At 55.7% G+C, this 11,592-nt stretch overlaps 2 protein-coding genes across 2 annotated transcripts; one reads left to right on the forward strand and one right to left on the reverse strand.

Moving 5' to 3' along the window:
* Positions 1-2,303: 2,303 nt before the first annotated feature.
* CGCA056_v012343 (uncharacterized protein) lies at positions 2,304-4,495 on the forward strand (the record flags this gene model as incomplete). Its single annotated transcript, XM_037327587.1, has 2 exons — positions 2,304-2,360; positions 2,420-4,495. 2 exons carry the CDS (start codon positions 2,304-2,306, stop codon positions 4,493-4,495), a joined length of 2,133 nt encoding a protein of 710 aa, XP_037174416.1.
* Positions 4,496-7,666: 3,171 nt separating this feature from the next.
* CGCA056_v012344 (Pantothenate kinase) lies at positions 7,667-9,338 on the reverse strand (the record flags this gene model as incomplete). Its single annotated transcript, XM_037327588.1, has 3 exons — positions 7,667-8,583; positions 8,652-8,934; positions 9,006-9,338. The coding sequence occupies 3 exons, from the start codon at positions 9,336-9,338 to the stop codon at positions 7,667-7,669; spliced, it is 1,533 nt and encodes a 510-aa protein (XP_037174163.1).
* Positions 9,339-11,592: the final 2,254 nt, after the last annotated feature.

Raw genomic sequence — 11,592 nt, forward strand, 5'->3', positions numbered from 1 at the left:
GACCTGGGGCAGGTCCTTGATGGAGGTGACGAACGGCGGCCTGATTGGCTAGCTGGCGGCGACGGATGCCCCAGGCGCTGTAAGGTGTGGAGGGGAGCGCCTTCGGGGCCAGTCGTGGACTCGTGGGTGGTGGCACCAGATTCCAGATTCAGTGGGCGTTTACCCCTGACTAAAAAGGAAAAAAAAAGAGTAAGGTGCACCCTTGGCTTGGGGTTGCAATTGGCAACTGCCAACCAGGCACAGAGGGGGGGGGGAAGTGGCATCTCGAAATCCAAACGTCTTTAGCCACTCGACACCACACGACTCACCATTTCCAATACGGGACATGGTGCAGCACAGAACAGCAAGCCACGGGGCTGTCTGCCACTGGTGATTTGCCCTCCTGCTCCATGATGGATCTTAACGTCCAGCGCCCAGCGCCCAGCGCCCAACGCCCAACCCAACGTCCAGCGCCCGGCGGCTTGCTGTAAGGCAGAGGCCCAGATGGTAGCTTGGGCCTCCCATGTCGTCGGTCTTCTTTAGCTTACCTAGGTTCTCTCTCGGGTCTCTGTTTGCGTCGCCCCTGAAAAGTAAGCCCGAAGGAAGGAAAGATACGTACCGACAGAAAGCATCGATGGAAGGTGAAGGCGGGTAAACTGCACCTGGCAGATGGCACCCGACATCTGCAGCCCATCAGCTCGGCCTTTTCTGAGCTTGAGCCTCGAGGCGGCTCGGCTCCTTTGGCTGAGTTGAGGTGCAGACAGCTGCGAGTCTGCTGTGAGGCGCCTGCGGGCTGCAGCACGTCTCGTCCTTCGTCCGAACCGCTTCACCAGGCACAGGCATAGGCAAAGGCAAAGGCACAGGCATCATCGCCATCAATCAGATTCGGCGGCGGGATACGAGCCTAGCCAGAGCGCACCCGCCGCCGCCGCACCGACCTCGCCTCATCTCGTACACCACCTCACAGACTCGCCGCAACATCTCACCATCATCAAACCAAACCTGCCGCCGCTGTCTTACTGCCTCCCAGCTTCCGTCTCATCCGTCCACCCGTCCACCACCGTTGATCGACTACGCCTTCATCTCAGGCATAATAGGCGGTGCCCTTAGTCTCAGCCCAGCATCACCACCATCTCCACATGGCGTCTCCTGCACCTCGTGTGCTCAAGCAGACTGGATAACCATATCGTCATTCTCCATGCTGCGACCCCGTCCTAGCCTCTGCTGCATTACTCCGGAAGGCTGAGCTCACTCAATCTGAACGTCGTCCGTCGCTTCCAATTCGTTCTGGCCCCTAGTATGCACCACGGGAGTTGAAAAGTCCCGGCAGACGAACCGCTCGATGGATACCTACCGATACTGTGCAATGCTTGCACAATGAGGCACTGCTCGGGATCCCGTCGACTCCCGTTCTCATGCTCCTCATGGAGGCATGGATGATAATGGCCATTCTATCCGGCATCCAGGGGCCCGTCTCTTCCTTGCTCCGATCCTGTGGAAAGCTCGCTCGAATAGGAACCGTCCAGATGCCTGATGGCTCGAAGAAGAGGCAGTGCTGTTTCTGGGCCCCATCCTGCAATCCTCGTTCTTCACACTCGTCCAGTCAGATACGGTGACGGCCGTCAGAAAGACCGGCATCAAACCCGGCTTCGCTGTGCGGTGGTGGTCCTGTGGAAGAAGGCAAGCATTCAGGCAAGCAAGCAAGCAGCACTGGACAAGAATATCCACCTTTGCGCCCACCTCGGCCACCCTTCGGGGCCCCATGTCTAGTGTCGTCCACATTCATGGCCATGCAACGGGTCCCCCAGTCCGCCAGTCCGTGCTAGACTTGGTGGTGGCCGCCGTGCTCCTCCTGGACGTCGACTTTCAACTCTTGGACCTGCGCTAGCCTACCACTCCAGTGTGGCCCCACTCCGTCCCCTCCCCTTCCCACCACCCCCGTCCCCCGTCTCCGTGCAGTTCATGCTTACTGCGCTAAGGTACCTCACCCTCACGCTCTCTCGCTCACCCCCCCCCGCTCATCGTCTCTTCAGGTGAGAGACTGGAGTCCTCACAACCAACCATGCCCCCGTGATGCTCCTCGTTCACTTGGTATATAGATCCTGTCTCTTCCCGCCGCTGTTTGGTGTTTCGATTCTTGTCCCTCATCGAACATTCTTTCCTACTTTCGTTCTATCAAACAAACAGTCCATTCGCTTTCTGAGAGCAAAGTCATTCGCTTCTTTCTCTCAACTTAATATCAACCTAGTTTTTTGTTTCATTCGCTTCAGAACAAAGTAACACTCTCACTCAAGAAAGAATACCTTCGTCAACCAACAATCAAAATGAAGAACACCGTTGCTCTGCTTGCCCTCGCCGGCGCTAGCCAGGTCACTGCTACTGTATGTTGCAACTCCACTCCCATTTCGCTGCTCTCGCATATCACTAACACCCTTCACAGGGCTGGAACAAGTTCCCCTCCTTCGACTGCCCCGACAACACCAACAACGAGTGTGACGACAAGCAGAAGTCGGGCTTCTCCTGGGGTGATCTCAACACTGGTTCCTTCAGCAGCTACGGCGGATTCGACTTCAAGGGCTGGACCTGCGGAAGCGACTTCTCCAAGCGTGACTCCCTCGCTCCCCGCACCTTCGGCGGCAAGGTCATTGAGGGCTCTTGCGGTCAGAAGAAGGAGACCTCTCCCTCTTTCGGCTGCGGCTCTAGCTCCGGCTCCCCCGACAAGTTCTCCATCGGCCACTTCGATGTGAGCGTCGAGTTCGACTGCGACCTCGAGTTCCACTACGACATGCCTGACGGCTCTACCTGCAAGCACCGCTCTGCCTGCTCCAAGTCCGGAACCACCGTCAAGAACACCCAGTGCGGTGGTGCCAAGAACGTCACCATCGTCTACCCCTCCCAGCCTTCCAAGCCCAAGTCCACTTGCGGCGTCGGCATCCACACCATCAGCTTCGACTGCAGCCCTCCCAAGACCTCTGTCCCTCCCAAGACCAAGACCAGCGCTGTCCTGTCTTCCGCTACCACTCTGAGCACTGCTCTCACCAAGCCCGTCCTCACCACCTCCGTCCCCGAGGTTGAGAAGAGCACCAAGCCCGCTCACTCCACCGGCGTCAAGGAGACCACCTCCGCCCAGCTTCCTTCCGTTTCCATCCCGGCCGAGACGAGCACTGCTGTTGTTCCCTCCATCACCAAGCCCGCCGAGTCCGTCTCCAAGCCTGTCGAGTCCGTCTCCAAGCCTGTCGAGTCCGTCTCCAAGCCTGTCGAGTCTGTCACCAAGCCCGTCGGCGAGACCACCTCTGCCCAGCTTCCTTCCGCCAGCCAGCCCTCCGAGTCCAAGCCCGTTGAGTCTGTCTCCAAGCCTGTTGAGTCCGTCACCAAGCCTGTTGAGTCCGTCACCAAGCCCGTTGAGCAGACCACCTCCGCTCAGCTGCCCTCTGCCTCTGTCCCCGCCAACGGCACTCAGCCCGCCGAGACTGTCCCCGCCACTCAGCCTGGTGTCTCCAAGCCCGTCGAGTCTGTTACCACTCCTGCCGTCCCTGAGACCAAGACCACTGTCTACGACACCACCTCCACCGTCTACACCACCCGTGTCGAGACCGTCACCTCTTGCGCTCCTGAGGTCACCAACTGCCCCGCCGAGTCTCGCACTCCCATCGTTGTCACCGCCACGGTTCCCCTCACCACCACCGTCTGCCCCGTCACCGAGACCATCGTCCACACTCCTGGCGCCTCCAAGCCCGTCGAGCAGCCTTCCAAGGGTGCCTCTTCCGAGAAGCCTGTTGCCTCTTCTGTCACCAAGCCCTCTGCCACCATCCCCGCTGGCCCCGTTGAGACCCTTCCTTGCCCTGATGTCGTTCCTCAGTGCTTGAGCACCTGGCTGTTCTCTTCCGGCTGCAAGGACAACTCCGACGCCTCCTGCTACTGCCCCGACTCTGCCTTCGTCGAGAACGTTTTCAACTGCATCTACTCCCACGGTGCCAGCGACGACGTCATCTCCAAGGCCACCGAGTTCTTCCAGGGTATCTGCGCCGCCCACATCCCCGAGAACCCCGCCATTGTCACCGTCCCTGCCACCATCACCACCGCCATCACTGTCTCGGCCACCAAGCCCGCTGCTACCAACCCCGCTGAGTACACCACCATCACCGTTGACAAGACCATCGTCGTTCCCTGCGTCACTGAGGGCACCACCGTCCCTGGCTCTTCCACCACTGCCACCATCAAGACCACCCTCACTGCCCCCGCCGTCTCTTTCGCCACGGACTCTGCCTCCCAGGTCGTCCCTGTCCCTGCTCCTTCCACCCCCGCTGCCAGCAACCCTGCTGCCACCGTCTCTACCCAGGCCCCTGGTGCTGAGGCTCCCTACCCCACGACCCCTGCCGCTGGCGCCAGCAAGACCACTCCTGCTGGCACCGGCGCTGTCGTCCCTACCACCACCGGCGTCGTCGTTGCCGGTGCTGGCAAGGCCAGCTTCGGCCTTGGCGCCGTTGTTGCCGCCGCTGTCCTCGCTGCTTTCTAAGCAGGGTAACAGCTTCTTTCTCTCTCAGCAAAAGGTGATTCTTTAGCGGAGGAAAGTTCGAAACCCAAAAGATTCCATTTCCTTACTGTCTCAATGTCGCTGCACGCAAATCTGTAATCTACAATCCGCAATCATACATACCATTCTTACGATCCTTACGAACGAAACACTTGCATGGGTTGGTGGCCTGGCTTGGACTCACAACCACATTTTATCACACTTGGCCGCAAAACAGAGCGCATCAGAAGGGGAACTTGTGTAACATAACACGGTCTTCTGCATCTCTGGCCCTCTCCTGTATTTTTCTTTCCTTTTTGTTCTTTTTGATAGCGATCAAAAGGAGGCAGCGGGAGGAGTTGGACTTCAGAGTTATACCCTGGCTGGTTGAAGTGTTAATAGTAATAAAAAACGCGCTCTACTGAATCTTCTCTCACCTTTGGATCCAAGTGACATGTGTGTGAACGCTTGTGTGCCATTCAGCTAACACTTACACATATTTCGAGTCATGTGATGTTGTAGTTGCGACATGCCCGGAAATGAGCCTTCTCTATGCATCCCACTTGCCGCGTCGGCTGAGGCTGACCGATCTTCGAAGGAGAGCGATTGTTGTTAGGGTTTCTTCTGGATACCACCTCACCTCCCCTTTTCCCGCCCCGCCGATCCATTCAACCCCCAATTCAGAAATACGACGCCAGAAATGGAAATTTGAGAACGCGCGGCGGCGAAATCAAGAAGCTTGGGCCGGGCTCGGGACGCGGCGTTGGAGATCGGCAAAGCGACGGGGAAACGCTCATATCGGCCGTCATGGAGGGGAGTGAGCCCATGGGTGCGGACAGACCACCTTCTGGGCTGTGGTGCGAATCCTTCTGGGCGGTCTTCATTAACACTATTGATATCGATAGGGACAAGGAGCGCAGCCTTATTCATTCGGTGATTGCTATCTCCTTGTTCAGTTTATTCTTTTAGTCTCTCTGTCCTCCTCTGTGCAGTGTCTCGGGTGGAGGATGCCGTTCGTTGCGACAGTCGGTGAGTTGCGTCAATCAAACAAACTCCACGAAGTCGGACTCTATTACGTGGCGGTCCCCTTTCCGATCAAGGTTTGGGCTTGCTCGGGTGTCCCGCGGCCTGACGACGGTATACCTGTGACGGATCAATATCCATCGACACGAATGCGGCAATGAGCAGCAACTGCAAGTTGACCGCTTGTGACGGCGCTCAACGAGGGTGTATAAAATAAACAGCTATAGTTTCTCAAGCTTTTCATATGATGGGTCGTCTGAACTCGAGAAATTCTTGGCAACCACAGGGCTCTCTCTTGACGAGAGACATACGGCGACGTATGCAAAGATGGTCCCCTTGGCGGGAATCATGGAGACGCCGACATTCAGCCTTGAGGGAACTCGCTGTTCGCGTCTAGGTTTGATCGGAAAAGAGGGGACCGATACCGAGTTCAACCGTTGATACGCCCCTTGCGCCAAGAGTCCTGTCGGCGATCTTCATACAAGGCTGCAGAATGGATGTATGGCGTGGAGTTACCGGGTCGAATACGGATGTAATCTGGGTTGGAGCCGTCTCGTTGAGATCCGCGTTGGTGATGGAGCTGATCTGATCTGGCGTCGAATACGCGGCCGCGGCATCCTCTGCTAGCCTCGAGCTTCATGATCTTCGTATCCCCAGACAGAGTCCGGGGAGGGGTGAGTTTACCGCATGCCATGCTGCTTTTAGGAGAGCGCGAAGAAAGCGATCGTGGCAGCCAGCCTTATCGACTTTGAATTCGAGTGATATCTCGAGACGTTTGTGGTCTATGGAAGTGTGGGAAAACAATCGTTTCCTCTGTGTTCCGTATTGCATCGATCACTACCAACGGTTTGCAGGCGTGCGACATTCCCCAAAAAGCAGATTGAATAACCACTCTGAAGACAACATAGCTCAATAGATGCGAACAGCCTGGGACTAAATAGAGGAGAAGCAGAGAATTGCTACTTCTTTCCCACGTCACCTTGAGGCTAGCAAATCTATGACAACTTCAGTGGTAGATGATGTGATGGAGACTGGCTAATCCTCCTCTGCCTGCTATTGTCCTTGATCATGATAATATACTCATTGTGAAGTAGACAGAAGATGTAGCTGCGTAGACACAGGGAAAATAGGCGGACTTGTGAGATGGGCCACAGACGTCCCGGTGCTCCTGCTTCTGCTTCCAAGATAGCATACATCTCTTTAGAAATGCTGGTGTTCATCTCGTCCGTACTTCGCTGTCTGAAATTTGGATATCAATGAGGCCACTAGCAGTCTCTGCCATTTACACACGAAATCCAACAGATAAGACCCAAGGTCGCGCGTATTACTTCCAATGAAGTGCGTATAAGAACCCGCAGGCCATGGAGAGACCCTTTCTCGGGGTCATCGAGTGTTTCTCCTGAGCCGGCTGCGTCGAAAACAAATCAGCATTGTCTGGTTTTGCACGGAATATCGCGGCTGGCCCCTGTTCCCATCGAAAACCCCGACAAAATCAGTTGCGATATTCTCTCGGCGGAGATTCGGTTCGTGCATTTGAAGTCTACCGACAGAGGTGTAGCCAGCTTCAGTGCTTTGTTTACCAAGAGATGCGGCCCGATAAGATGAATGAAGGAAAGCCGGTCATTTTGGACACCTAGGTCGACCTTTGTCACCAGTCACTTCAGAGAAGATTCCAGCGCCAGAACAAGCAGAAGAAGTGGAATCGCTTTATACCTACCCTGTTATGCTGAGGGGAACATCTGTAAAAGAGAACAGAGGCATGACCGATCTTTCAGTGAAGGCCCTGCAGACGGCTGTAGTTGACTTGGTACGACTGGAAGATACCGTTGAATCACAGTAGGCCTTTGCTGGCAACGGTTGCAATGGTAAATGTATAAACTATGCGCGAGATATTGGCCGCTTCAGCAGCCCATGCCGCGTACGATAACATTAAACTGGTGAATACGTGTGTAAAGTAAGGGATGGCATGAGTGTAATCCAACACCTAAACGTCTCGTGCCCAATGTCGCTCACATCTTTTCGCAAATGGCCCCTCGCTGAGGACTGTAAATGCCAGAATATGCCGCCACAACGCCCTATGCACCAAATGACCGCCTCTACTGGTTGTCCGTTTCTGTTTTTCTTTCTTTCTCCTACCCGGGTATTGCTATTTCAGTCTCTCCCTGATTCCGAGGCATAGTCGTCCACCAAGCTTTGCATCTCCGGGTCATGCAGCGCTACCCGACCACGAAGACGCCGCTCGAGGTGTTGCGCTTCTTCAAACGATCCACGACGGCCCCAGTTCCGGGGTTGGCGCTTGAGGAATGCACCGACGGAGCCAAGATAGCCTTCGTGACGAAGGAAATACGCTTGCTTCTTGCCTTGAGACCAGAACTTGATGGCGTAACTCAGAGTATTGATTGTTTGACGGTGACCGCGGATGAAAGAACCGCCAAAGTAAATGTGGTCGAGGTTATGGATTTGTGACTGGAGGAAGGCGATTTGACCAATGTTGTTGGAAATGGCATACAATAGTGATCTGGAAACATCTGCACTGGAGAAGGGTTGGTCCGAAGCATTCTCTCCGGCAGCATGATGGCTCTCTTCTGTGGAACTCTCCTCAGGTTGTGTGGATGAGGAACCGCGGTTCTTGTTGTCGCCGTTATGAAGGCCGCCGTGGTCCTCGGCCTCGTTCTCGGCGGTACGCTTCATGCGGAAGACCTTGCCAAAAGAGGACGCGATGGTCGTGCTTTTGAGGCCAATCTTTCCGTAGTCACCACCGTAGATGTCGCCAACAAGCATGTCCACCTTGGCGTTGTCCCCCTGTTCCGACGCGTCCAGCATCTCGTCAAAGGTACGGGCACCTGTGAGAAGGGACAGAAGACCCCAAAGCGTTCCGCCACCAAGTGATGTTCCACCGACACGTTGGTACTCGTTGGGGCCTGATACCTTGAGCATCGAGACGCCAGATCCAATGTTAACAAGGAGATAAGGGTATATGTTTTCCGAGGGCGAGACGAAGTGCATGGGGTCGGTTTCGCTGTAGGTAAAGACCTCCCTGGGGATTTCGGTAATGAAGAAGTCGAGACCTACGTAGCGCATGCCGCTAGTCAGCTTGGTTGTTCGCCGGGGAATGCGATTGGAGGTGTATGCTTACCGATAATGAGGCACTCCATCTCCTCTTCGCGCAAGACATCCACACCCAGAACGTCGCGCATCTTATCGTAGAACTTGAATGCGCCACCACCCGTCGCCATGACGCTCAGGGCGTTTGGTTGGGAGCCATTGAGTGTTTGCTGCTTGTCCTTCAGGTGGCGCATGAACTCGATGCAGTCGTCTATGCGATCCGTTTCGAAATTGAGGAAGTTGAGGCGGCCACCAGGCTCCTTGGAGCCGGCCTCGCGGGTGAAATAGACCAGCTTGATTAGGGAACCGCCAATCTGGGGGACGATAAGGTCAGCAAGTGGAAAGAGAGACTCAAAGCAGGTATCGGGAGCGACAGGGCGCATACATCTACGGCGATATGGCTGACGACGGCATGATGGTTCGGCAGGCGAATATCGCTCGTCTCGTGATGGGTCGGAGAACCTCGGCCATTGCTTCTCGGAGAACTTGAGTCCGGGTCGACGATAAAAGCGCCCTTGACGTTGATGCGGACGGAGCCCGGGCGAATGATGGTGTTGTCAATCTCTTCGGTGCTCGTCATGGTCCGGGCTCTGGTCCGGACGTCTGCGCCCGGGGGAATAGCTGGCTCTGTGGCAGTCGCGGAGAGGTTGTCGTTGTGGTGGTCGTCGGGTCGGGGATCCTCTATGGCTGAGGTTCCATGATCGGGCGCGGGGCACATGCTCGGTCTTTATGAGTGTGTCGTCGGGCGCGCGGAGGAGGGCGGACGGAAGTGGCTTGGGACGGTGCAACTCATGAATTGGGGGTCCAAGAGTAAGATGGCGTGGTTCGCGAGATGCGGAGGACGGATGGGGACAGTGCGCGACGGTTGATGGAGTTGGTGTTGCCGCAGGGTTCGCCTTGCGCCGTCAGTTCGCTTCGGAGTTGAGGGGAGCTGGAGGTCATCGAGGAGGGTGCATTTTTGGCCGCGGGGGGATGCGGCGTTATTTTAGTGGGAACCCCTCATGGGACCGATTGAAACTGGAACTCACCTAGGTTATCTTACCTACCCAGCTATGTATGGTACCTAAGGTACCTTATGGATAGATAGACCTTACCTCGGTAGTCTGCCACGAACACACAGCGGCCGCGATCAATGGGCGGTCAATGAAGCATCGCCGCCCTAGCTCGGAGTCCTCATCCAGGTGCCCGATTCCTAGCCTACATCTCGGAGCATTTTCGAGTCTTGGAATATTTTCCGAATTCTGCCAGACTTCCCCTAAATACATCCTTCGGAGGCTTTAAGGTAATTGGTGTTGCTTGTGCCCCCTGGCAGACGGGATACGTACTACCTCCGATTGTGAAGTTATTCACCGATAAGAAATATCTCTACGACATCGCTACATTCCTCCCTCTCTTACCTCTCCGTCAGTCAATTCACCCAGTGAACGTGCAGAACAGATAAAGACCCCATATCGATATTTGGCCACTACTTTCGCGTGACGACGTAAATCCTCTTCCTCCACTAAACTGCTAAGAACGCAAAACAACGGCAGACTGACCTCTATCGTGCGTCACAGCGCCGGCGAGTCCCACGGCAAGACCGTCTCCTGTATCATCGAGAACTGCCTGCCGGGGCTGTCCCTCTCCGAGTCCGACATCCAGCCGCAGCTCAACCGCCGGCGCCCGGGATAGTCGGCAATCACCACTCCGCGCGACGAGAAGGACCGCGTGACTATAGCATCTGAATGCGAATTTGGGCGCAGGAGTGGCATCCCTGCAGGAAGTCATGATGTTTGCCATGATGTTCATCCCCTAGCATCGCAGATTGGGCCCTCACGACTATGGCTCGAAGACCATCGACCTCCACCCGTGCCTCTCCTACGCCTACGGCATCGAGATCGTTGCTTTTATTTTCTCGGTTGGCAACATCAAGCTCTTTGAGGACAGCCCTTAACCAATAGCGACGACGATATCGACTTCCTGAGTGGCAACCCTAGGCTTCTCGAGTTTGTTGACTCCCTAACCCGCGAGAAGGTAGATGAGTTCCTTCCCGGGCGCTGCCCTGATGAGCTCCGCGATCAGCATGACTCTACTGATGGTACCTTAACCTACATCATTGGCGGGTGCCCCTTCGGTCTCGGCGAGCCGTGCTTTGATAGGCCTGAGGCTCTCCTTGCCCACGCTATTATGTCTATTCCTGCTGTCAGGGGCCGTCACGACCCCAATGTTGCTCCTCGCGCCGTTTCTATCGTCGAGGCCATGGCCGCTCTGACTATTGCTGATGCCCTTATGGCTCAGCACGCGAGGCAGATGGGCATGAAGATCCGCAGCTGGACGATGGTACATTGACTTTAATTCCGCGTGACGAAGCAAGACTTGTTGGCATGGCTCTATAATTCTCTCACGATCTGCCTCCCTCGTTTTTGCGACTTTGAGCTTTTCGTGGTAACGTCTAGCTCTCGCTCTGTTGTGGTCTGCCAATCGGCATGGTGCACTATTTCCTATCTTGGCAAGTGGCTAGGTCGATACCTCCTAGGGACGTCCTCCATAGGGAGTGGAGGGGACTGTGTTCCGTCGGTACAAGCTTTTCCACCTTTTAGCCTAGGTAGGTAGCTTGGTCCAGCTCCCGTTTGGCCGAGGCTTTCAGGGCGTTCCCCCACTAATACATCTACACGGCATTATTGCAACATCCCGCCAATACCCTCCCAAACGTTCAGGTTTTCCCCATCCTATTTCCGCAACGTTCGGATATCGCGCGTGGATTGGAATGCGGAGATGGCTGGTAGACTTGTCATTTGTCCACGGGCAGATGGCGCCTCCATGTGTTCTGCGTTGTTCCATGCGCCCCCCTCGCTCGCTCGCTGCACGTCCCGGCCTCCCGTCTGCGTAGAGGTCAAAGCTGCTGCTGCTGCTGCTGCTGGTTCGGCAGCTAACCGTTGCGATTGAGTAATCTCTGCACTGGCCCCCTAACCACGTACACGTAGCCATCCGGC

The sequence above is a fragment of the Colletotrichum aenigma genome, assembly GCF_013390185.1.
Source record: "Colletotrichum aenigma strain Cg56 chromosome Unknown KSG_Cg56_contig08, whole genome shotgun sequence".
NCBI classification, from domain to species: domain Eukaryota; kingdom Fungi; phylum Ascomycota; class Sordariomycetes; order Glomerellales; family Glomerellaceae; genus Colletotrichum; species Colletotrichum aenigma.